General features: G+C 42.6%; 1 protein-coding gene across 24 annotated transcripts in view; it reads right to left on the bottom strand.

Annotated features, from left to right (window-relative positions):
- Positions 1-27,827, bottom strand: part of RIMS1 (regulating synaptic membrane exocytosis 1) — a 564,390-nt gene that overhangs the window by 149,443 nt on the left and 387,120 nt on the right. For 16 of the 24 annotated variants that reach the window (XM_090034763.1, XM_090034770.1, XM_090034846.1 and 13 more), the window contains one exon: positions 14,867-14,938. In XM_090034763.1, coding sequence (XP_089890889.1) covers positions 14,867-14,938 — 72 coding nt within the window. Of the gene's footprint in view, positions 1-14,866; positions 14,939-18,377; positions 18,456-26,435; positions 26,520-27,827 lie in introns of all 24 variants that reach the window. The other 8 variants (XM_090034746.1, XM_090034752.1, XM_090034757.1 and 5 more) reach the window with 1 other exon arrangement.

The raw sequence follows: 27,827 nt of genomic DNA, 5'->3' as shown, positions 1-27,827 counted from the left end.
AAGCTTTCGGGTTCAAAAAACCTTTGACAGGTTAAGGAAATTTCTGCAGTTGGTGTGTGCTCTTCCTGGATAGAATGAAGAGTAAAGATGCCAGAGGCTGGTCTGGTTTGCATACAAGACAGGTATGACATATCACCACACCCTCAAACCCGTACAGAAAATCCTCAAACAACTGCAACCTATACTAGAAAGAGACCTATTCTTAAAAAGATCTTCCCAGAGCCACCCATCCTAGCCTTCAAACAAGCACTGAACCTCACTAATCTCATCACCAGAAGCAAACTTCCTCACACCCAGAACACACCAAATAGATCCAGACCATACCATGACAAGAAATGCAATACCTGCCAACACATTTCCACCACCCCCACAATTACTACACCCCACAACAGAGCCATCAGCATTCCCGGATCTTACAACTGCACCTCCAGAAATGTAACATATCTCATCCAATGCACCAAATACCCTGATGGGAAATATGTAGGAGAGACCAAACAACAACTGCGCACCAGAGCGAATGCACACCAGAAATCTATCCAAGACAGGAATACCCAGTTACCTGTTACCTGTGGGGGCACATTTCTCACAAGAAAACCACTCTCTCTCCAATCTCTCAGTCCTGATCCTCAAAGAAAACTTAAAAAACACTTCCCAGAGACGAGTCTATGAACTCCACTTGCATCAACCTCCTGGATACTAAAAATCATGGACTAAAAATCCATAGACATTGGATTTATGACACATTATAACCTGCCTGACATCTGACTCCCCAGGTATCTCTCCACTATTCATCCCACTTCTTTCTCCCCCCAGCCTGTCTCTCACCCATTGACTCTGCATCTTCACTGACTGCCTGTCTTGTATGCAGACCAGCCCAGCCTCTGGCTTCTTTACTCTTCACTCCATCTGGGAAGAGCACACACCAACTGCAGAAACTTCCTTAGCCTGTCAAAGGGCTTTTGAACCCAAAAGCTTGCTTAATAATTGTTTTCCAACCTTTTAAGTTGGTCTAATAAAAGATATCAGATTCACCCAAAGAACTTTGTCTGCTTATAAACTTTTACACATTTATCATTTGTTAAATTATAATTTTAGGCATATTCCAGCCTAAGGCACAGAAGGACTTATTCCGTAACTGCAAAATAGGGTCATTGCTGAATGTACAACATACATATGGGCAAGGGTGGGCAAAATGTGGCCCGGGGGCCAGTTGCAGCCCTCCAAGCCATTCTATCTGGCCCACGGGGCCCCTAAAAAATTTAGAAAATTAATATTAATCTGCCCTGGGCAGCCCTCAATGGCATTCCGCCCTCAATGTCATTCTGTCATGCAGCCCTCTGTCATGCAGCCCTCAATGGCATTCTGAAACTCAGTAAGTGGCCCTCTGCCCAAAATAATTGCCTACTCCTGTCTTAGGGTGTCTTTATATGTGGTTGAGGGTGAGGGGGCATTTAAATTAGAGCAGTTCCCGGAGAGCTGCTCTAATTAAAACACAGCAGCAACATGTGTATTAAGCCTCCATGCATTTAAAAATGGCTGTGGGATGCTTTAACTAAAGCTCATTTACCAAAACCTGCAAGTATTTATACATATGACACTACAGCAATGCTAGAGCATTCTAATTAGAATGCAGAACACATTCAAGTAATCTAATTAGAACACATCAAAGCATGTGTATAGGCACCTTTAGTGACTACTCTACACACCACAAAAGGCACTGGTGGCATGGGGAAAACTACCTAACAGAAAAGCAGAGGAAAAAAGAAACATATTGGGATAAGGATGGTGTGACAGACTGTCTGAAAATAGAATTGGTGGTGAGAGGCAATTAGAGGGAAACTGAGACTAGAAGCTGCAATGGGCTGCATTAGAAGACTGACCTCAGTCCACTGGGAAGGAAATTGCAATTGGCTGGAGGAAAAAGACACTGTGAGTCACTGCAGAGAAATGTTAAAGGGGAGTGCTGAAAGCCAGTAGGTGGTAGGGAAGACTGGAACTGGTAAACTAAAGAGCATGGCAGGAATAGGAATGCCTGTGCAAAGGAACTGGGATGGGAAACCCTGCTGAATAACTTGCTTGGGGCAGGCCTGGGAAACCTCAAGAGAGAAGATGGAGAATCAGTATGCAAGTAGAAAGGGAGTAAAAAGGGTTTTCAGTGTGTAAGAGAGGTTTACAACAGGTTTAGATTGGAGAAGCTAGGACAGAGAGGGACAGGTGCATGGGGAATGGTCAGAAGACTCCGAGCCCATTAGAATACATTCCCTTATGGGACCTATAATGGAACACATCACTTCTGAGGCTCCCACTCCACTTGTACCAGTGTTAATACAATGCATTCCTCTCTGTGTGGCCCACACAAGGATAGACAACCTACTGCTGCAATCAGTTCCTCTATTAGCCCATGTGGCGAAGGCCAGTATAGCAGTCATAGTGATTCTCAACATGTTGATATCACACATGATGTGATCCTGCATGATGGAATCTTCCTTTTTCAGCATGATTTTTCGGTACTTTGGATATTACATATATGAAAACTATGTTAATGCTGCAGTCGAGCATTGTAAACTTAGGAAATGCCAGACTTAAGGCTGAGTAACATTGCACATGCATAATCACAGGACTTTCCCCCCTCAAAATGAATGCCTCAGGGCATAGGATAGATCGTCTGGGGATGAAGCAGGGTAGGGCAGTGATGGAAACTGTTTCCTGTAGGACTTCTGTTTTATTTGGAAAAAATGAAGTAAAGAAGAAGGTATACTAGGAAGAGAAAAGACTGCCTCAGGGTGAAATTACATGTTACATTTACACCTGAGCTCTATCCCTACTCTGGGTCAGAGCGGGTGGAGGGGGAAGAGGGGTTGCAGCTATAGAAGCATGGAGCTGGGAGGCAGAGATGCATGGGAGGCTATGTCTTCCCTCTGCATTCCTGTCTTGGAGAGAGGGTGGTGGGAATAAGCTGTGCTGTAGGCAGCCCTCCACCAATACCTGCTGACCCCACCTTCACTCCCAAAACCTGATCTCAGTACCCCAGCCTTCCCCAGAGAGAAGCCTTTCTCCTGGAGCTGGGCAAAAACTGTGGGCTGCAAATTGTTTGTTTTATGTCTGCATAGCAGACTGAAGTTACCTTAACATGAGCTTGGTAGCCTGGCCCAAACTTAAAACTTGCCTTATGTGGCAGAATTTTGCAACACTCAGAGGGCATTTAGCATGAGTTAACAAGCTTTAACATGTTCATGCTTATGTTTTAAGTGCCCTTACTATAAGTGCAGCATGTAACTTCACCCTCAAAGGACAGACAGCTGAAACCTGAACAGCATTCTTTCCCTGGTTCTGCTAAAGAATTCTTACGTAATACTTAGCAAATCACAAGGGCTCATTAAATGTTGTGTTCCTCATTTTTGAGACATTGTTTCTGACTTGTAGAAATGCTAAACAGTCACAGCTGCAAGTATAGTCAATGGGGTGTCTTATTTATGATGCTAAATACTGTGAAAAACAGAGTCTGAGCTATCTCAAATTGGACACCCATATTAGTGAATAGTTCTGACCTTAATCTTTCTTCATTCCATTCTCCATTTGAATAATGGTGTTATCTCACAAATATTGTAAAAATAAATACATTGGTATTTATGCAGCTATCCTATGCTATACTCAGATATACCAGTGCTCAATGAACTAAAAAAGGACTTGCAGAAATTAATTATTCTCTCTTCAGAGTGAATTTTGTATACCTTGTTTAGTAAATAAGGGAAGGTGGCACATGCTGAACAAGAAAGAAAAAAAAAGTGAACACAAGCCATTCATAGTATTTCCTGAGGTAGGGTCCTATGGACGAAAAAAAGCCAGCATTTAAAATTAAACATTGTACCATAATGCATGTACATACAGGAGGTTAAATTAAAATTTCACAGTCAACCTTAATACTGGCACTTTCAAAGTTGGGAGGGAAGGAAAAAACAGTGCAGGGTTGAGGCAAATCAAATTTCAACTGAATGTTTATAGCACGGGTGGGCAAAAATCTTAGCTGGTGGGCCACTTAATGACTTTTGGGAACCTGTCGAGGGCCACATCTGTCTGTCTCTCCCTTTCCTCATCTGTCTCTCTCTTCTCTGTCTGTCTATCTCCTCTCTCTGTCTCCCTTGTCTCTGTTTGTCTGCATCTCTCTCTTCTCTTTTCTTCTCTTCTCTCTCTGTGTCTCTCTCTGTGTTTCTCTCTGTCTCCACCCCCCTCCCCCATACCCCTTCCCTCCCTCTGGAGCCCAGCCAAAGCTGTAGTTTTACACGAGCCATGAGGCTCAGCTGTAGACCCAGGAAGGAGCTACTGCCATGCTGGGCAGGTGGCGACTTCAGCTTTGGCCTGGTTCTGGAGGGAGGGGGTGGGAAGGAGGCAGGGAGAGACAGAAAAAAGACAAGGGAGAGAGAAAGAGAGAGACGTCTGCCCGGCATGGCAGCAGCTCCTGCCTGGGTCCCTGGCTGATGCCACTGGCAGGTTCTGAGTCAGGGCTCCAGGTAGGAGCATCCACCACACCAGGAGAGTAATGAGCCAGCTGTGGATGCTGCCATCAGGTTCTGTGTCCAAGCTCCTAAACCTGTCCACAGCTGATGCTGCCACCTGGCTGCCGTAGGGGAAGCCCTGCATGGGTTCACAGCTGATTCCTGATGCTACTGAGCCAAAAACAGTCTCCCCTGCCCACCTGGCACCACATGGTGGCTGGAGCCACTGGTTGTCTGTGCACCAGATCCAGTGAGTTTGAGGCTGTCCATCTGTAGGCCAGATCCAGTCTGCAGGATGTATTTTGCCCACCCCTGGTTTACAGTCTCATCCACTATAAGACAAAATCAGAGTTTCAAATAACTTTACACGGAAGCACTGATGATGTGTAAGTTTTGTCACCACAAGCGGAGGGAGAAAATCTTTTTGAGGGAGGCTGAGTACATATGTGCACTCCCCCCCACCCCCGGTGGGAAAGTCTGCAGGGGTTGGAATGGGGAGAGAAGCAGGAGAGGAGGGAGGGAGAGGGAGAGGAAGAGGGAATGGGCCTGGGGCTGGGACCAGGCAGGGATCAGGAGGGAGTAGAGCTGAGCCAGGCCCAGGATCAGGGCTGGGGCCCACTGCACCCGTGCAGCTGCCCCTTCACCCAGGCCCGGGATCATTGCCTGGTGCTGGTGCCAACAAATCCACTGTCCCCAGCTGTCTCCCCACATCAGCACTGGCCCTGGCCCTGCACCACCTGGGGGGGCCCAGAGCAGGAGGCCAGAGCAGAGCCAGCCTTGGCTGCACTGTTGGGCTGGAGGTGATGGAGCCTCCAGGACCCCTGGTGGGATGGGGCACAGGACAGAGCCACAGCTCATCTGGGGGGCACAGGGAGGTGTTGACAGGTCCTGCTGCTGCACACATCCTGGAAGGTGTTGGGGGCGCGTACCTCTAGATCTGCATAGGAGGGCAGGGTGGCCTGCCCCTTCAGGCTGGGGCAGCACTGGGCTCTTCCTGGCAGGGGGGCATGCTATGCTGGGGGTGGGTAGCAGTGGCGCTGGAAGGGGGAGCAGGTGGACTGGCTACAGCGAATCTTGGGGTAGTTTCAGCTGCCCCCCCCCGGTAGCCTCCCTTCCAGTGCTGCTGCTGCCTGCCCCCAGCATAGCATCCGCCCCACACCAGGAAAATCCTGGCACAGCCTCAGCCCACAATGGCTGCCCACCCTACCCCAGGAAGATCAAGGACATGCACTCCCTAAGCCACTTGTGGCTCAGTCCTGAGCTGCTGGCTTGGCAGTACCTGCCCCTCCCCCTGCCCCACCGCTGCTGTAGCCACCAGAAGCCCTCAGCTGGGCTTCCTTGTGACCCTACCACTGCCCTGCATTTGGAGGGATAAGCCCCATTAGCCCCACTTTCCACCACCTATGGTTGTCACCGAGAGGGAACAACTCCACATTTCTGCTCCCCCTGCTGCTGCCAGGCCCTGGCTCTCACTGTGCCGCAGCCCCATGCCCTGCACCCCACCATTGGCACAGAAAACTAAACATGTTGCAGATGCATGGGAGTTTTAAAAATTAATCTGCTGTATGTATCCTTAGCTGGTAAACTCCAAAAATGTTAAGGACAAAGATTTCAGCTTGTTCCTTTACGGTACTTAGCATTTCTGGGTTTCTCTGGTAGCAACAGAATCAATCCCTTGATTCAGTTATTGGTAAAGAGAAGTCATTGACATTTGACAACAAAGCATTGGAACACTGAGGGCCATGGATATACAAAAGAGCTTTTACTTGCTCCAAACGTGCTATGGAGGTTTAAAAGTCTTAACTGCTTCATAGTCTGTTCTATCAAAACTGGGCATGTGTACACAAGATGCTTAATGCATAGTAAACTAATGCTACTGAGCATTAGTATGTCATGGTAAAAACTGTGTGCTAATGTGCTAATGCACAGTAGAAATAATCTACTGCGCATTAAGTGTCACAAAAAGACTGCATTGTTGCTACTGTGCATTTACGTAGAACCTTCTTATTACAGGTACTAAACTTAATGTGCAATAACAACACAGCAGTAATGCACATGTAGATACGCCCACTAAGGACTAATTTAGAGTGAAATCTTCAAAGAGAATGGTTCATTTCTGTCAACATTTTCAAAAGAGCTTGTTTGTTTCATCTTTGTTAATTTGCTAAGTTACAGTCATTTACTTAGAAACTCATGCATGTATAAAATATTAAAGGACTTTATACAAAACATGATAGCCTGTTACACATCCTAACACCATAACTAATTATCTGGAATCTTAGGCAGGGTGTACAATTTGGACAGTAACTGTAAGATCTGCAAAAAGACTTAAAATGTTGAAAATAACTACACCTAATTTTTAGACACTTGGTGTAGATTAAGTGGAATCCACAAACTTGATTTTAGCATCTATGGTTCCTATAAAATGCCTGGAGAGAGTTAGGTGTACAAAAAAGGATTCAAAACAATTAGCATGAGGAGTATTAGATATGCTTAAATTTAAGACACATTCACTTTACTCAAGGTTAGAGCAAACTACTGCGCAGTAAGCATCACTGTCTATACATGCAGATGCTTACTAACCAGTAATTGCTCTAATGTGCTCCTGACCGACTGGGCAGCAGGGGGTGGGAGATTACTCCCTGCCCTCAGAAGCTGTCTGCTGCTGGGACAAGATCTGCCACCACAGCCTGGGTGGGGACAATTTCCCCCTGCTCTGGCAGCACGGAGCTCCCAGCCCCTGCTTCACAATTGTGATCACAGAGTGGGGCCTGGGAGATTCTTATTTCTCAACCTGTGCTCCACAGATAAGAATCTCCCAGCCTGGGCCCCAGGACAGTAGACCTTGGGCTGAGTGATAAGACTCTCCCAGACCTGCTATTGCAATTGTGGAGTGGGGGCTGGGAGCTCCCTGCTGCTAGGGCAAAGGGATGTGGTCCTTGCCCGGGCTTTCATGGTAGAGCCTGACCCAGCAGCAGACAGCTCCAGGGGCCAGAGGGCAATTTCCCAGCCTCCACCAGGAGACAGCTATCTCCTGGTTCTGTGCTCCCTGCCAGCACCTGGGCTAGCACCCAAGAGGAGCCTAGAGCTCCCCCCGGCATCTGAAGGAGGTCGGTGCAGGACCAGTAGGGGGAGAAGACTGCTGCTATGAGCAGCAAATCTGCTCTCACATGTCTGCATGTGTAAATGCCCGCCTAGGTGGGGGTGTCTTTGCACTTGTAGACACACCCACAGAAGATTGGGATGCCTCTGAAATTTCACCTCTCTCCCAGTCTGAAGCCACCTCCTGGATTCTGGTGTCCTGTTTGCATGATTCACTCCTTTTCTTCTGAAACACAATCACCAGGGGGAAAGGAAGTGGTAGTGTTTTTGCAGGTGTTCTCATTATTTGTAATAGTCTAGAGGTTAAGTTACTTGCCCAGGAAGTTCAATGATCCCTTTAGCCTTTGGATCATCAAACCCATTTCTCTTTCCTTTAAGCAGAATTTCTAGGGTATTTTATAAAATACATGAGCAATATCCCTACCGCTAGCCAAGTTTTTCAACAAACTGGCTGCTGCTGCTGCTGCTGCTGTCTTAGACATTATTAGAAGATAGGACACTAAGTTTTGGCTATTATTGCTTTGTGAGAACCACTTCCTGAAAAACTGGAAAGGAATTTATCACATTATGAGCCATAATCCCACACTTAAATAACGTACAATGCTAGAGGTTATGCCATGGCTGTCCAACTTCTGGATGGTGGTGGGCCACAGACCGAACCTCTACTGTGTAGGCAGCCTGAGCAGCTCAGTTTCCCCCCCCTTGTCATGTATGCAGTGCAAGCTGTCCATCTCTCCTCCCCTGCTGCAAGCATGGTGCGAGCAGCTCAGTAGCCTGCCACTCATGCAACCCCAACAGCATTAGCAATATGGTTTACATGTGTGTGTATAGAGCACATAGAGGTGATTGTATGTAATAGCTTAAAAGTATATAGAAGTCTCACTCTTGTATATCATTGGGGGTGGGTATAGGTTTGTGGGGGTCTGTGGGTGTGTCTGTGGGAGGTGGATAGGTGTGGGGGTTGTGGGTGTGGGAGCATGTGGCTGTGTATGTGGCTATGTGGGGGACTGTGGGGGGCAGGGTGGCTGGGGTGTGTGAGGGTGTGCATGCGGGGGGTCTGAATGTATGGCAGTGTGAGGGGGTGGGAGTGCATGTGTGACTCAGCCTACAAACACACACTCCCTCCCCACACACACACACACACACACACACACACACACACACACACACACACACACACACACACAGAGAGTGTCCTGGCATGGCCCCATGCTCTTCAGTCCAGCCATGCCACCAGGAGCCATGTGGTACTGGAGCAGTGCGGGGGCATGAAAGCAGGGAAATGGCTGAGGGTGGGGTGGGGTGGGGTTGGGTTGCAGAGTCCTGCTGCAGGCTCCCCCTGGGTTCTACTGCCCCTGGCTCCGCTCATTTTGACCGGCAGCCAGGAGCAGATTCATTTTCTGAATTTTTTAGGAGCCCTGCAGATTGGATAGAATGGCCTGGTGGGCCAATTTGCTCACAAAGACATAAAAAAAGCTAACTGAATGTGTAAACATTTTATGTCTTGTGTTTTGTGCACCAAAGCTTTTATATTTCTAGAAAGTTTACATTTCAGAAATTGTCTAATACCTTACTGCAAGAGAAGCAAGTCGTTTCAGACACACAATACATATTATAATTACATGTTCCTTCTTAGAGGTAAAAGTGGAGTGCGTTTTTTTGCAAAGTACCTGCGTAAATCCAGCAAAAGACTCCCCATTAACATTCTCTGCAAGCCAATTCCTACCCAGCTGCAACAGCTCAAATCTCAAGTGTTCTTGCCTCCTCTTTAGGCAATAGCAGGTGATCCGAGTTTCTCTCATTTTCTCTTCCTTTATGCTTTCCTAATTACTTCCATTCCTTCCTTGACTACTCCTATTCCCTTATATTCTAGTCTCCCACTGAGCTCTTAACCCATATATTCACCTGCTCCATCCCTTTATTGTCCCTTTCTTTCCTGTTAGCTCCCTATTACTTTTTTACAGCATCTCTCTTACCAGTTTCTAACCCTAGTACTATCATCTAAAAATCTAATCTCAGTCCAATTGGAACTCATGAGAAATTATGTCCATCTGTACTTGTCTTCATGCTTACACACATCTAAGTTACCTTGTAAAATCTGAACAAAATACTTACAGCTGCTTCCCATTTTACTGGTAAAAAAGTAAATACAGCTTTCCTATAGAAAAAACGTAAGTGTCACTTTGGGCCCTGCCGCATGTTTTAATTAAAGCTGGACAGAAACAAGCCATAGAGTTGTTACACATTTTCAAGCACTAACTTTGTTGCTGGTTGGCTCTTTTTATGATTATTTTGCACATGTTGCTGATCTAAATTTATTGCATGATTAACCAGTTAATTGTGTTATAATTACTTTGCATGTGTGGCCACTCTTGGCATGTGTGGCCAGTCTAAATCATTGCATGATTAACCAGGTAGTTGCATAATATACCTAACATGTAGCAGGAGCCTTTGACTCAGAATGTACAGTGGACATCCCCTAAGAATTCTAAGAGAGTCTAATGAAGCATTAATTTCTTTTCTGAACACAGGAAAAAAATCCTTGTCCTGCTTACATCAATGGCAAAAATCCAATGCACTCAAATATAGAGAGGATTTTTTGTATAATGCACATTATTTCTGTTTACTCGGATATAAACCAAAATGAAACCTCCAAAAACACAAATCAAACCAAACCATCACCATAGTCAGGCCAAGAACAGAGTATCATAGAAATTGTGGGCTCTGTAATTCCACCAGTTGATTGTTTATTATATTACATAAATTATAATCAGTGTTTGAAAGTAAAATTAATTTCTATCTTTCATTCAGTGGAAGGTGCTCAACAGCCACAGGCTAGGTACAGACATTCAAAAAGCCTGAAGTGAAATTGTTCTAAGTCATACAGTTTCCTTTAAGTGGCATATTTTAAATTGATAGTGAACAAAACAAGAATTCACTGTTTAATTGGGGGTGGGGTCTTAGATCTTAGACCAGGTTCTGCCATTTTTAAAGCCGTTTGTGTGCTGAACTTCTATTCTGTTATGCATATAGACCAGTTTCCAAGAACTTATACTGGTAAAAGTCTAATGTCTGTACCTGGCTATAATGTAAGTAGATATGCAACTTCTTTTTTCTGTTCACACAGCCTACCAGAAACCTGTCTCACACCTTTTCTAATGTCTCTTTCTAAGACAAAAATGTTAGAGCCTACCATATACCAGTAGAGTATAATCATGATTCAGTACAGTAATTTCCTTTTTTTCCCTATTTTTTTTCTGAAAACAAAGAGGTTGGGTGAATAATGTGGTGCCCATCTTCAAGAAAGGAAGGAAGGAAGATCCAGGGAACTACAGGTCAATCAGTTTGACCTCAATCCCTGGCAAGATCTTGGAAAAAAATTATCAAATAATCCATTAACAACATGCTGACAGTAGACGCCATTCTGAGAGACAGACAACATAACTTCATTTTGGGTAGGTTGTGCCTGACCAACCTCATCTCCTTCTATGACCAGGTGATGCATCACCTGGATGGGGGGGTGGGGAGAGGTTGTTGTCATTCATTTTTCAAAAAAGCTGACTCCTATGATGTCTTCATGGCAAAATGGGGGAATTGGCTCTGTGGTCAGATCCAGAGAGTGATTGTTGATGGAACCGAGTAGCATCCCTCAAACTGGTACTCTCTTAATATATTCATTAACGATTTGGATTTGGGTGTCAGAAATGAACTGGTTGAGTTTGTGGATGACACCAAATTATTGGGAAGCGAGGTTACACTGCAGGATAGACTGGGGACCCGGATAGGCTCACACGGTGGGCAGATACAAACCTGACTACCTTCAACATAGAGAAATGCAAGGTGCTCCACCTCAGGAGGAAAAACCCACTTCATACCTATAGGCTTGCTAGTGCCTCACTCACTAACACTACATCTGAAAGGGACTTGGGGGTCATGACTGACCACAAATTGAATATGAGTCACCAGTGTGATGCTACAGCTGGCAAAGCAAATAAAACTCCGGCTTGCATGTACCAATGCATCTCAAACAAGACCCAAGATGTCATTCTCCTGCTTTATATGGCTTTGGTGAGGCCATGGCTGAAATACTGCATCAAACTCTGGGCTCCACACTTAAAAAGGATGTGGAGAAGCTTGAGAGAGTCCAGAGGAGAATCAGTGCATGATAAGAGGTCAAGAGAGCAGGCCATTATGAGGAGAGGCTGAGAAGCATCAGACTCTTCAGCTTGGAAAAGCATAGGGTTAGATGGGGACTTGGTCGCAGTCTGTAAGTATATCAGGGGTGTTGTAGCAGGGCACTAAGGTGCCTGCTACTTGTAGAGCTGGGATAACTACCCAGGTGTTGGTTGCTAGGGCAACCAGAGGGAGCTAGTGACCCACGTCTGCCAGCGGTCAGCTGACCAGAAGGGGCAGGGCCTGGCTCCCATTTAAAAACCACGGCTGAGGCCAGGTGGAGAGTCTCCTGTCAGCAGCCGGGGGGAAGGAGCTCTCCCAGAACAAGTGGAGGGGAGACCCCAGACTGCAGGTACAGCCCGAGATTTGGGGAAGGATGCAGCAACCCTGATGTGGCAGGACTAATGTTGGAGCCAGATGGCTAAGATCTATGTTATAGCCCGGGGCCTGTGTTTTGTTTGCTTTTGTTACTGGTGGCTTGGGTGAAGCTATAAGGGGATGGAGGAGACTTCATAGGGGGTCCACAGCAGCATGGGGACCTGGGTGCCAGAGAAGGCACAGTATTGGGGGTGCACCGACCCGAATGCCAGAGAAGTCACTGCATTGGGGGTGTGCCAACTGGGGCATCAGAGGAGGTGCAGCATTGGGGGTGTGCCAACCCAAGCGCAAGGGAGGATGCAGCATTGAGGCATGCTGACCCCAAGCCCCAGAGAGGGGTCAGCGAGAAGCCCCGGAGAGGGGGCAGTGATAGACGAGCACCTGCAAGGCGCAGTGCAAGACAAGGCTGTGGAGAGCCCGAGCATCAGGAAGGTGCAGTGCGAGACAAGTATGAGACAAGGCTGTGGAGAACCCAAGCACCAGTGAGGTGCAGAGCGAAAAAGGCTGTGGAGAGCCAGAGCGCCAGTGAGGTGCAGTGCGAGACAGGGCTGCAGAGAGCCCAAGTATCAGTGAGACAGTGTGAGACTGAAGAACATCAGTTCCATCAGTGAGGCTTGGAACATGGTAAAGGGGTGGTTGGAGCCACACATAGCCCATAAGGCTGAGGTGCACAGAAACACCCGCTACAGAAATGGGGCCAGTGTACAAGATGAAAACCGTGTCCAGGGAGATGAACAGGCAGCCTCCCTATTATATATATTTGACATCAAAGACATGGTGGGCGAGAATTGAGGGTGCTTTGTAGACTAACTGGGCATGGTAAGGGGCATCAGGGGAGATTACAGCAACCCCTAGGATGCCATCCTGTTACAGGTGTATATCAGGATCTGGGAGAATGTCTGTTCACCAGGGCTTCCCTAGGGAAAATAAGGTCCAACAGTCACAAACTGCTGGAAGACCATTTTAGACTGGACATAGGAAGAACTTCTTTACAGTCTGAGTCTCCAGAGTCTGGAATAGACTCCCCCAGAAGTGTCCTACTCTGGACACATTCAAGATGAATTTGGATGATTGTCTTGCTGGGGTCGTCTGACCCCAGCTGGCTTCTTGCCCTTGGGCAGGGGGTGGGACTAGATGATCTTGCAAGGTCCCTTCCAGCCGTAATGTCTATGAAATCCCTGCAATGTACAGATCACAGATGAAAGCTAAATTGTGATAAACACTCAGTAAGGAAATGTTTAGGCTGCAATGGACCCTGCCAGGGAGCGCTGCAGTGAAAATTAACTCACCCATTCATTTCTGCTATGTGAATTCTGAAGGCTAATATCTGCCTCCCTGCTGTACCTGGAGTGCTCATCGGTCCTGGTTTTATATTGGACTGTTCTGTGTTTAAATTTTATGTCCCCTACCAATTTTTGAAAGAGGAACCGAGAGCAAAAAGTCCTGTTTTTCAGTTCGTTGGTGGAAATGCATGTCAGTCATTTGTCCTTATGATTCTATTGGCTGTGCCCAGAGGTAGGGCTATGCTCAGCCAGGAAGAGAGGGGCTCCAAGCCAGCCAGGAAGGGAGAGAGGTGGTGGCCCTGCCCCTTGCTACTGACTGGCTGAGGAGATGGCCCCACCCCTCACCACTGATTGGGCATGGGTGTCCGTCCATCACCAAGGGGCTGTCCTGTATTCTGGGGATGCATCACTGGCCACCCTACCTGCACTGTAGCTAACAGAGAGGGGGGAGGTTGGGGTGCTATCCTGATCTAATAATTACACCTGTGACTGAGTGATGCTCCACAAAGTACATGTCACATGCTTTAGGTATTTGTTGTGCACAGAGCAGAGAGAATCAAATAGGGTGCATTTTCATGGCAGTATTACTTAGAATGGTCTAACACATCCTAAACCTCAATAAGGTAAAAATTAAGTTTCCAACATCAACATTAGCCTTATATAATTGCAAACTTTTTAAAGGTGCATTTTAATATGTTTATAATTAGAATGACGATCTCGCAAAGTGCCTTCCAGCCCTAATGTCTATGAAATCTATGCAAAGCAGGTACTTTACCAAATAAAGGGTACAGATCATAGTCCACTTAACACTGCTATTTGAAATTGGCAATGTTTTAATATTTGTTATTTTAACTACAAAGAAATGCAAAACTCTAAAAATCTTGGTTATTTTAACAACAACTTTTATATTACACTAACACAATGTATTGTTTATTTATTCACGTTTTTCATAGATTTCTTTATCATTATTAAGGTTTTATTAAGTGGAATAAACTAGAAGGAAAAAACAATGAAAACTACATTAAGGAACAATTGTGTTCTGCTCAGATTTTGGTCAAAATTCCAGTCCTACAGAAGTAAATCCAGTGCTAATTTCCCATGATTTGGGGGTCCAGAATTTGACTCATTTCATTTACACTCTACATTTACAATAATATTTAACTTTTAATTAAGGCCTAAATTTAAAAAAAATTAATTTATCCAAAAGAATTTTACACAGTAAATAGAACACATGTAAAAGGCAAGATAGCAGACAAGGTCAATCTTGTAATATACATGTGAACTCTTTGACACTGCAAACTAAGACAGCATAAATTTACTTTTATAAATTGCTATTTTACAGGTGATATTTAAGGGTAGCAGCAGAGTCATATTCCAAACACTGGAATCAATTTGATTAAGACAAAAGGTTGCTGCACATTGTAGCATCAATCCTACCTTTCTGTTTCAGCTGCAGAGCTTTTCCTAGTCTGTTTTTGGCTGTTATATCTTTCCACCTTTCTGGACTGCCTGTGAAATGAGATGCCAAAAAAGTAAACAAAGAAGAAAAAGAATATAGAGAACATGAAGAATAAAGCTTTAATTATGCATTACATAAATCATGATATGTGTGGTTGAAAGATGAAAAACTGACAATTATTTTTCTGAAAGGGTTGGTGAATTAGGGGTTTAAATCAAAGATCAAAGATTTTATCATATTGGACTTTTTCACGTCTGGTGGTATAAAAGCATTGGGCTGTCAAATGGAAGACCTTACTTCATACTAGGGCAAGGAAACAAAATTAGTTCAGTCTTTTGGAAAAGGCAGGTAGTTGCATCATTTTGAGACCAGCTCCTAGCTCACAACCTACACAATATCAAATCTTTTTGATGGTCCCTTCACAAATTACTGCATCAGTGGAACAGGGAAAAAAAGCACTTGTGATGTCTGGGAAGGATTTTTAAAGTGTTTTTAAATCACATTTTCAAGTAAAAACAATACTTTAATAAAATCTAATGTGACGAGAATGTCACCTCATACAAGTGAAAGATTGGCTTACTGAAAATCTTACTAAGATTGCACAAAAGTTTGAAAAACTTTCTTAACCAATTAAATAGTACTCTCTTTCATCAGTTATATAGTTTCATATATGTATTTGTCTTCCTTATTCCACTTCCATTCAGGCCTTTCACAAACAACCAAAAGAATTCCAAGACTAAAACTCATTTGACATTTCCCTCCTACCTACTTTCAGTGCTTCACCCAGGTATAAATTAATTAGGTTAACTTTATTTTTCTCTAGTTTATCCTCACAAAAACATAAGATCAACAACTTCTAAACCATCAAAGCAAATCTTTTGCCTGGCTAGACATACCACCAATCCCCTTTTGTAGGCTGTCCTTTTCTTTCTTGTGTCCTTGTGACAAGGTATTTAGCAGAATTTGAAGATTCACTGGTATCAGATATGGCAGTGCCATGAGTGCTTTTGCTCTGACCTTGAACTCTCAAGCTCTGGGTTTTCAGCCACTCACCCCAGTGTCCATGCCACAGGAGCAGGGTTTCGTAGGCTGTGAAATAACATTTTTAATAACTGCTAGATTGGCTTGGGTAATATAGCGTGTCCTTGGGTTTTTATTTTTGTTTGTCTGTTAGTTGGTTGATTTCCCCCTGCTTTCCATTAGGACCACAGGAAATCTGTAGGTAAGGTAGATTGTGATGCACAAGCCAGCAGGTTCCCAAGTACAGATACTTGCACATCAGGGGTTTAGTTCCTCAATAAACCAAAATTCGAAAAAAAATATATAGGAAGGTATCCTCTAAAGAAGATGGGGTAGAGCTGGGTATGCTAATGTCTACTGCAGAGAATTTTTTCCTTCACATCTTTAGCCCCGATAAGAGGAAAGGAAGGTTAGGTCCAAAAAATAGTTCTGAGTTCTGGAAGTGATTGCTAGCTGATGTACACTCAAGGGATTATTGATCTGTAGTTTATTCCATTAGTGTTACATTAATAAAGTTGCAGCTTTGGTAAACATTGTTCCTAACGTTTCTTCCTCCTAAAATGTTTTCACTGGAAACCTGCATAACTGCAAATAACACTGATTTTGCAGGAAAACTGTCTAAATTACTAGACTACAACTGCTACAAAGTGTGTAAAATAAAAATAATACCATAAGGAGGAATATGGAACACCATTGGGCAGTTTCTGTACACCAGTGTAGCAAGGAAAAAAAATTAGCTTATGAGGTTTGTAGTGATATCTTTTCTCCCACAAAACAACATATTATAGCAGGTCACTGAAAATAAATTGTTTAAATCATCTTTGTTGTTATGAGTATGTAATATACAAGATTCCCTTGACATATGCAGTACATGTGTTCCATGAGAATGGTGCATAAATCAAATTTGCATAAAGCAAACCCACTTTACAAAGTAACTAATAGGCATAGGTTCCCATGGCAGTGAGGGATGGAGGGAGGGAGGCTAGGACTAGGGAAAGGGTGTGGGGGAGGGGTGTCGCTCCCAGGACTGCACAAGGCAGCAAAGCAGGGGGAACAGAGCGGCACTCACCACAGCCCATGCTGGAGCAGCCATGGCACCAGCTAGTGCCAGCTGCCTGCAGCTGCTGGGCTGTACCATGCTCTGCCTGTCCCCTTGTGCCTGGGCTCCACTTGTCCACACTCACCTCTGCTCCTGGGCTACACTGTGCCCTGGTGCAGGCAGCTGGTGTCGGCTGCTCCTGCGGTTGCTCCAGCATGGGCTGGGGTGAGTGAGGACAAGGAGAGCCCCAGGTGGCATGTGGTAAGGCACTCACCCCAGCCTCAGCTGCAGCAACCCTGGAAGCGGCCAACACCAGCTGTCTGTAGCAGCTGGGCTGCACTGTGCCCCAAACCCCCTGAGCTCTGCCTGTTTCCACTCACCCCAGCTCTTGCTGCAGCAGCCCCAAGAGCGGCCGATGCCACTGTGCCCTGGTGCAGGCAGCTGGTGTCAGCCATTCCCAGGGCTGCTCCAGCATGGGCTGGGGTGAGTACAGACAACCAGAGCCCTGGGCAGCACAGGGTGCAGCACTCACCCCAGCCCCGGCTGCAACAGCCTTTGGCATGGCACAGCCCAGGAGCAGAGGTGAGTGTGGACAAGCGGAGACCAGGCACAGGTGGAACAGGTGGAGCACGGTGCAGCCCAGCGGCTGCAGGCAGCTGGTGCTGGCCACTCTCAGAGCTGCTGCAGCCACAGCTGGGGTGAGTGGGGCTATGGCCCTTTCCTCTCCCCCATAGACTTACTTGCTTCGGCGAGGGGGCTATGGCCCTTTCCTCTCCCCCATAGACTTACTTGCTTCGGCGAGGGGGCGCCTATGCTGATCACGAGTGAATTTACCTCACATATAATGAGTTATGGGTGTAAATATGCAAATTTGCTCTTATGCAATGAGCATATAAAGAACCCGCATAAATCAAGGGAAATCTGTATATGGAAAATTCACCCTTAAAGGCATAGAGAGACTGACTCCCTTTTCACAGATGCCACTGTAAATCAGGAGCACCTTCTCTGAAATAACTGGGTCTTCTATGTACTGGTTCTCTCAACGAAAACTATAGTATCATAAAAAGGGTGACATCACAAGGCAGGAAACAGAACTAAGCTCCAGATAAAAGGACAGAGGCTTGCAGTTGATAACCAAAAAAAAAAAGCAGGAAAGTCAATGTTTCTTTACCTATATGCCTGTACCTCATGTCCAGAAAACACACCGAGTCAAAAGGACGGTGCTTAATAAAATATGGTGCACTATATATAAATACTATGTTAATATGAAAAAAACTGTTGTTATATTGTGTACTTAGATATAAACAGTGTGACAAGACATACTAAACAACACAATTAGAATATAACACATTATTAAGAAAGTAAATTATTTATAGTTCAGAAAACTAGAACAATTTACTTGGAACCAAAATTTGACTTAATAATGATACCTCTGTGTTGCTCCAGGTTTAGCACTTAGACGGTTTATACTGTCTTGTTTTGGAATGCAAGACTCCAGCATCCTTGTTCTTCACAATATTTGGAAACATGGAAGTGAATTTGGACAGAATGGACAGAAACAGAGAGATGGTCACATGCAGTGAAGATGGAGACATGCAGTCAAGATACATAAACCAACAACATTCAGCACTAATCATTGACAGTATTTCTGATGTCCCTTTTTGGCTGATTTACTTTATACATGAAAGGGGAATTTTTTAAAACGATTGACAACATGGTAAGAATAAAAGGTATGAATAAAGTAAAGCATCTAGGCTGTTAAAGGCAAAACGTATATTGAGCACAATTGAACTACAGCACTGTAGTGCTACAACTGCCATTCACTCTTACTGAGAATAAATCTACAAGTTTGTTCATCAGAAAAATACATATAAGCTTACTCATGAAGCTTGGTAAAAAAAAAAAATCAAGATGTGAAATTTTGGCATAAATATTTTAAAACTGCACATTTAATGAAATATCTTCCATATGTTTACAGTTGATGAAACTGTCATAAATAATTGTAGTATAATTGGCAATTGTTTTATTTCAATGATAAGTATATAACTGCTCAGTAACCACCATACCAGCAAACTGACCCAAGCATCCTTTTTAAAAAATAATTTTTAATCCAAATAATAATCAACATATGGCTCTGGTGACTCCTATAATATTTTAATTTTATGCTTAGATGATTTTAATAACCTTAACATTTTTTTAAAAAACTCATAATTGAAATTAATTACTTTTTGACTGAGAGTTGCCAAATACAGATCACTGTACAAAGGATAACTTATTTTGAGATTGGCTATGTCAGTCTAGGATTTCATGTAATAAAACCAGTTATATAGAATTCCCCCAAAATCCATAATGCTCCATTGTATAAAATAAGTTTATAATTTTAAATAAGACATCTTAGAATGTTCTTCATAGAACCCCAAATTATGACTGCTAAATATCTGACTGAAAAAATCTTTACTACTTGTCAGAACATAATTAAAAGTGCTGGGTTCTATATAGAATATAGTTTTAACACTGTGGCAAGGCACTGTTGGTGCCTGCCACTTCAAGCACTGGAGCAGGCAGCAGCAGGGTGCTTGACTGCAGTGGCCATTTTGAGACCAGGCTATAAGTAGAGGAAGCAGCAGTTTGCTGTTGGTAGCCATGAGAGAGACATCAGCTGGCTGAGCTGAGGCTCAGGAACATCTTTTTGGAGGTCTGTGGGCTGGGGCTATGGGGATGGAGGAAGCTCCAGGTTGTAGGCATGACCTAAAACTGCACCCTGCCAGGGAAGGGAGGCCTGGTGGGACTGCTGGTGGTGCAGCAGTCCCATGAAATGCCAGGCCAGTTACTTCTCTGGTGAAAGGTGGGTTGGGGACACCTAATAATCTCCAGCCCCTGCACAATCCTAGCTGGGGAATGCCCAGACCTGTCAGAGCTTAGAGAGGCCTATGGCTCACTTGTTGCCCTGGAGTTGTGAGAGTAAAAGTGGGCATGCAGCTTAGACCTGACCCGAGGGACCTTGACTGGTCCAGGCTGGGGCCAGAACCCAGAGACGGATTGAAGGGCCCACTGTGAGGGATGCCCAAAGAGCAAGAGGCTCAGGATCCCAACTGGCCTGAGATGGGGCCAGGGTCTAAAGGGGAGCCGAAGGCCCCAGAGAGGTGACCACAGCTAATGGGTGAAGGGTACAACTGAAATTAGCTGCCTGGGATGTCATCTGTGAGGCTTGGGTCGCAGTGTAGGGATGGAACAGAGCTGAGTATGTTCCCCTTAACATCGGGGTTCAAAATGGGCAGCCTCCTGGCTGTGTAACATTGTAATCATTTATCATCATGGCATGGCAGGAGAGAGAGGCGGACGGTTAGCCCAGAGACAGGTGGGCAGGCGAGCATCAAACCGGCCATGGGAAGGCCCCCTGTTACAAATACTAAACAGCCCTGTGAAATAATTATAATTCTTGTGATTTTTCTTGTCCATTATTTGCAATACCCCTCCAGAAAGACAATAATTTTACTGATACTGGGTATGACCCTACAGAAACTTTCATCATTAATTTCACTTATGCAGGGTTGTCCCATTAAATATGATACGTGAATGTAACAGTAGAACTACTGGAGCTCTTCATAAAACTGAAGACATTCTGACTTCACTCAGGATACAAGGGTACTAGATGGGAGTGGCATTGTAGTCTAACACAAGAGGTCTCTGCAAGGAAATTTCCGGAACAGAATCTTTTTGTTATTTGAGTTACTCACAGAGCCAAAGGCCAGAAAGGAGCTCCTTGGAGATTCTATTTGGAGCAAAATAAGAGTTCCACCTGCTTACAGGGAATTCGATGGACTTCAGGTGATTTACCTGGACGCTCAAAGTAATTTATATACGTGCATTTTCAGAGTCAGGCTATTTGTCATTATCCATTTAGCAAACACTGAATTGCTGTTATAAAGCTATATGATTAATCATGATGAGAACACAGCTGGAAGAAAAATAAAGCACCCTACAAATCTGAATGAGAACATATTCTCCCACTCAAGCAGGAGTTATGCTGGGCAGAATGTACTTCAAGATGAATCAAGCCCACTGGTTGTTAATCAACTGACAGAGTAGACTGTAGGTGAACAGAAAGTCTTTGAACTGTGAAATGGATACTTTTTTCTTTTAAGACTGCTCATGAGTAGAGTGGTAGATATTTAAAAAAATAGCTAGGTTTTAAACTGTTGTTGCTATTTAATTGCTTGTTCTAGCAAGGATGCCTTAAAAAAGCCAAAAATCTCTCTAAATTCCACTATGTCATTCGTTTGTTTCCTACAGCTAGATTATCAAATGCTTTCATAAGATAACACCAGATAAGGGAGAACAGCTTTGTGCCAAATTGCTGATTATTTTTTTCTTTTGACATAGGGACATCAGGCTTCATAATGGGATTCCTTCTAAATTCAGTCTTTTCCACACAACATTACCATTCAGTTCTATCAGTATAAGAACTTTGATGATGTGGGTGAAGCACAAGTCATCAGTGACTTAGGGCTTCTATGCATGTGCAGGGAGGCTGCTCTGACACACTGAAATTAATATGGTGTATGGTAATTACCATGCTCCAACAGACTTCAGCATCATGTGTATCAGTGTCCCCGTACTGAAAAATGACAGTGGGGCACTTTAAACTAAAGCTCATCATTTATCAGCATGGGGATGCTGATGCACGTGATGCTCCAGGTGCTTTAATTAGCACAGCTCTGAGAGCCGTGCTAATTAAAGTGCCCCCCCCCCGCCTCCCAATACCCATCTATAAATGCCCTTATTTAATATGGATAAAAACTGAGTGTTCAGGCACCTTTCAAAAGTTGCCAGGGAGGCAGTATATGGGGATTTGTAGGTGAAACTACTACACAAGCCTACTACATTCATGGTCACCTAAGCCCCTGGTCTCACTAGATCCTTCACTACAGAGAATGCCTTGAAAGATAAAAAGTCTGTAAGTCAGTACTCAAAGTCCACTTCCTCAAGTGTCCAAATTGATTGAAGGATGGGATGGTCAAAATTTCCCCCAATGGTCAGGTGAGTTAAGTATTCTAAAGATGAGCCTCCATAACAGAAGCAACATAAATCTAATAGAGTCATTCTAGGCATTTGCCTAATGAAAAATTTCTGTTTCTTCTAGATAGTCTCAACAGCTTTGATTTCAACAGAATAAATTGGCAATAGCTGGATTACTGGTGCCACAGTCACGTATTCCATACATACATATTGAGCATACATATTTTATCTGACCTCCTAATTCCTGCACAAGTAAAGGTAAATTTCTATCTTTTCCTATCTTACCTTACTGGAACTGGATGACTTCATCAGGTTCCAAGATAGAATGTCAAGGCTAAAAAAATATCCCTTCTCCTCCTATAGCACTTAACCTGTATTTTCCACATCTCAGTTTAGATAAAAGGATTTTTACAAACCTGATTTTTAAAATAAGTTTAATTTCTAATATTCTGGGAGAAACTTATGAATATGGGGTGGTTCTGTACATTTTGCTGATGAAAGCTTTATATTACAAAAAATAGTGTTATATGTAACATGTTTCAGTGTGTATGCGTCTCTTCCTGATTTGGGCTGATTGAATAAAGCACTTGTTTTATATAAATACAACTGGATTTTGTGAAGGTCTTTATGCTCCAAATCTCATAAGAGCTTAAAATGTAACTGAAACTTCTGTGAAAAAATGGGTTTCTATTTTCCCCCAAATAATTCCTAAAGGTGATGTTCAAAGGATCATATACAATTTGGACCATTTTGGACTTTTTCTTTTTACCTCTTCATACTGTATAAGGGAGGTTTGAAGGTTTTAAAGTGTTTTTAAAAAAACAAACATTATATTGATCTAAAACATCAAGTTTCCTGTTTTTGCCGGAAGAACTCTGTAAAACCTCAGTGAGGCTTGTTGAGAGTTTTGCCATCTTAATTGTAGTACAAGGGTCCTGAATATTAAGAAAAGCTTCCATTATCCACAATGTTAATAAAACCCTAGAGTTTCCCAATACAAGGGAAAAAATGAAAAAAGGTCCTTTCCTCGTCAAATGTTTGATTTTCATACCCTTTGCTTTTCTCAGCACTTTTGATCTCACCATGCACTGAGCTCTCCAGTTATCACAAACTCTTCCAGCCATCTAGATAGGTTCTATACATGACCAGATTTTCTAATATGAAAACAAAAAATGCTTTCAGTTCTTCTATCTGATATATCCTAAAGAAGCACATAATAGATTACACAACCAAACATTTTTAACCTCTAAAGGAATGGTGATCTATTTTCTCATCTTCTCTAAATATACTGTGAGGTGATTTTTCTGCCATGGCTTGTCAATCATTTTCAGGACAACAAAATCATTTCTGAAGGCTCCCTTCAACAGCCCATTTTGTTCAAAATAATTATTAATACACACGATGTTGAAAATATTGGATTTAAATGATCAAACTAAGAAATTCCACATCTGTAAGCCATATGTTTAAGAAATCAGTTGCTCATGAAGAACTCACTCTGCTTCAGTCCTGCAGTTATCTTGAGCACAGAATGCAAATTGGACCAATTTGTATGATAATTCTGGGATGTACATAAATGAGAATGGGATGACATCTGTCAAATTCAATTTATCTATGAAGCAATGATTTAAACTTCAGTATGAAAAGCTAGTCAGCCAGCCCAGTCTGTCACTCTGAGCCTCCCACATCAGTTGCCAACCTGACAAGCATTTATAAAAGCACATCAAAAGAAAAGCAAATGCCAGTACTAAATGGCAATAGCCAAGAAAAGAAAAAAAATTACTGCAAAATAAATTTAAGAGAAATAATTAGTGTGAAATGTAAAAATTAAAAAATCCAATTTTGTAAATGTAGTTTGGTTTTGGTCCTGTCTTACATTCTGTGCCCTAGAAGGAATGCACAGAGAGGAAGGGGAAAGGGAGAATATTAATTGGTTTGAAAACGTTAGCTTTATTAACTATTTCACTGTTGATGAATTCAGCAGAATCTTGCAGCTGTTTTGGGTTTGTAGGTCAAGTCTGGAATAACTGCAGTAGCTGAGTATTATCAGCTTGGTCCCAGTCCTCTGCACTATAGACTTGTAATTATTGATGAGATAAAGTATATTTAAAAACTGAATCACCTTTTGGGAAAGACCAGGGAGTGAGCTTATATTTCAGGCTCCACAAGGTTCACCGCCTCCTAACTTCTGTGTAAATACATATTTTTACCCTGCCTAAAGAGGTTAAACTACTTCAGAAACTTGCATCCAAACTCAGGGGAGACATACAGTGAGTCTCTCACTAGCTTCTACCATCCAACCTCAACCTCAAAGACCCTAAGTTGCTGTAACTTCCATCTGTTATAGAGAAGAAAACAGTGAAAATAAATAGTGGACAGGCTGCAACCAGCTAAGGTTTGGTGTATGTTTTTTTCAGACTCCTTTGCCAACCAGTCACACCAGCTAGATTAGCAAATTAGAAGACTGTAGTATATTGCTTCTTTTATAATGCCTAAAGAAAGACACCAGATTCAACATGAAAATGGACTGTGCCATTTTTTCTGGATGAAAAAGCAGTACAAAACAATTTTCCATTTATACAGACACTTTATTGTGATGTTCAGTCAAACTAAAACACATCAAGTGGTAAGAATATAGGCTGCCTGTACACATGCTTGTAGGTGCGTGGAGTGGGGGGTGTTTTAATTATGGCAGTTCTTGTGCAGTTGCTCTAATTAAAATGCTGCAGTGTCATATGTATTAAGCCCCCATGAATTTAAAAGTGGCTGAAGGACACTTTATCTAATACTCATTTGCCGTGGTTTAAGTTAAAGTGTCCTGTAGAATTTTTAAACACATGGGGGCTTAATTCATGTTAAACTGCATCAATGCTGCAGAGTTCTATATAGAACACAGAGCAAACTCTATTAATTAGAATGCCAAGTATGTGTATAGGCAGCTATACTTTATAGATTAAGTCCTGAAGTGTTCCAGAAAACTCCCAGTGACATTTTACTGAGACTATTAGAATAAGATTTTCAGTAAGATATTATAGTAGCAGGGAGACATTCTGGATCTTTTGAAATCAGTGAAAAAAAATACCCCTGACTTTAGGAGGAGCAAGAATTTATCCTTGGGATGTATACTTTATGTGCAAGATGCACTGAAGTTAATGAGTATCTTTGCATGGAATTCAATGAAAAGAAAATCACTTGAAGATGCCCACATTAATAAACTATATGATCTAATTAGATTATGATCTAATTCTTGAATAGTTTCCTTATAAAAGTATCAATTATTATTATTATTAGTAGTATTAATAATAATAGATTATATTGGGCTTAATTTTATGACTATCAAAATTTTCAGGTGTTCAGTAACTGTAAACTATTTGTGGAGTAATTGCTTGATAAATTTTATTTTATAAGTAAAAACACTGAATTTTACTTGGGCAAAAGGAAATACAATCCAGATAATCCTATAGGCTTGATATTGCCTTCAGTGAAACTGGTAACAATAATCCTAATACAAGAAATGCAAGGCAAAGCAAGACAGATTTTGGTGCAAATGTAATTACAGTTGGTACACTTAAGCAGAAAGAGAATAACAGCACTAAAGTAACTGAATTGCATCTTTCATTGTGAGAGTTGTGATAGTTTTAACCGCATAAGAGTCTGCGCACACAATTTTAAAAAATAAGAATTGAATTATTTTTTAAATAATTTACAGTGGATTAAAGGCATAGAAATTAAATCTTACTTGTGCATTACAGTATAAGTGCTGAATTAATATCTGTCTGCTTTAATTAAGCGTGGATATAGCAGAAAAATAAGACAAGACAGGAGAAAAATGTTAATATTACAAAAACAACAGAGCTCCAAAACTGATTTAAATTATAAAAACACAAGAAAGGAAAACAATGGAAGTTTCTTACATTTATCACATTTGGCAAATCAGCATATAAAGTTGATAACCTGTGGATAATATTACTTTAGGAAAGAATTTACTAACAGTGCCAATTATAATATGTACCAATTAATATGTACTAAAAATCTTTCTTTTCATGTACCAGGTTTTTTTCTCATAAGCAGTTTGTTGAGCAACAGACATCTAAATGAAAACAAAAGATAATTATCATCCAGGCTCTGACATGTATTAATATATTATAAAGCACCATACGGGGGTTGGGAGGAAATCGACAGTTATAGTATGAGAGAAAAACCAAATGCAGAGTCCACTAATATAAAATTATTATTTCCAGACAACTTCTTTTAGAAGCTGAAACTTGAATGTTCAAACAATTAGAATATTTTCTTGGACATAAATCCCTTTGTGCTTTATAAAAACTCAACAAAAGGCAGAGATGAAATGTAAGCTGGTACTTTATTTTGGAATTCTCAACATTAAACTTTATTAAACGCCTTTTAATATACTTCTCTGAGAGTGCAGGATGCAGTAAACCACTTTTCAATTAGGAGGAGTTGACTAGTACCTGTCATCCTCCGGAGATGCATGCTGGATATGAATCCTGGGACTAGTAGGTCGTCTCCTCTCTAGGGAGGGGGACCATCTACCCCTGTTTGCCCATTCAATAGAACAGGAAAAAAAAAACAGGACATTTAGTTTGTGATAAAATTAAAGTAGATATGGGAACTAAGACTGGAAAAATACCCCACAAAGTCACAATAGTCATTTTTTAATTAAAAAAATTTTGTTTTTAATATATTTTTTTAAATGTGGATACACCTTTCTTATGTCACTTCTGGCATTTTTTCTATACAGCAGAGCAAATAATTAAAATCTTCCTGCATAATTGCAGAATGAAGTAAATATTTTAACTGTATTTGAAATAGGCCCAACTCTAAAAATTTGTCATTCACACAACATGTGACAGTTCTAAACTAGAAGAGCTTGTCAGGGTTGAATGGCAGTTATTTACTGTTAAGTACGTAATAGATTTTTCTTCATTAACTCTTTTCATTAACCAATATATTTAGAGTAAAAAAAAAGTGTGATTTTAAATTACACAAAAAACTGAAAGGCATAAAATTACCTTCTCATAGAGCTCATCTTATGTAATGACTATGTAGACATCTGCTCCATGCCTCAGCTTTTAGAGACCCCTATTCAATTTGCAGTTTAAAGGCTCTAAGTAGTCAATAGCTGCCAACATATAGCAGTCATACACATGTTTGGTTCTGCATTTATGGAGGACACTATGTATTTCAAAGGTCCCTGGCAGGTGTTATTTCAATCAGTCCATGGCCTTTTTTATGCCATAAAAACACTGCACCATATGCACAACTTCACATGCAAAGAGCAACTGTCCAGAGTGCAGTGTACAATGTGGCTTGTGCTACCCCTACTGGCCAGCTGGGGAGCGCTCTAATCTCCATGCTGGTCAGCAGCACAACTGTAGAAATGAAAGGATGCTGGGTCCCAGGAGCTGGGTAAGGAGGTTGCTGGGGAAGGAAATCCCTGTTCTTCACAGAGGCAGACTGGCCAAAGATGCCCCTTCTCAGCACTGGACAAAGCTGGGCAAAAAACTGGGAAGGGGGAAAAGACCCTCTCCAGTACCAAACAAAGTATACCAAATCTCTCTCTGACACTGAGCAAAGCACAGGATTTAGACAGGTGGGGGAAAATTATCTGGCCAGCACAGAGCTAGGCATACCAGGTGCACTGTGCGGAGCAAGGGGCATGGATTTCCTCCCACCCTCCCTGCACTGAGCAAAGCATAGGGTGTGCGGGAGAGGTCTTGCTAAATGCAGCAAGAGGGATGGAATCCTTGGCCCTTGCTCCAAGCAGGACAGGGGTTTCCTCATGTGCCTAGCTCCATGCCAGGGGGGTAATTCACAATATACTCGGTGCTTTGCTCAGCATG

This window comes from Crocodylus siamensis, chromosome 1 (genome assembly GCF_052110815.1).
Source record: "Crocodylus siamensis isolate JL-2025a chromosome 1, ASM5211081v1, whole genome shotgun sequence".
Lineage (NCBI taxonomy): Eukaryota > Metazoa > Chordata > Crocodylia > Crocodylidae > Crocodylus > Crocodylus siamensis.
Note: the sequence above shows the minus strand (reverse complement) of the source record. Positions and strands in the feature narration are given on the sequence as shown.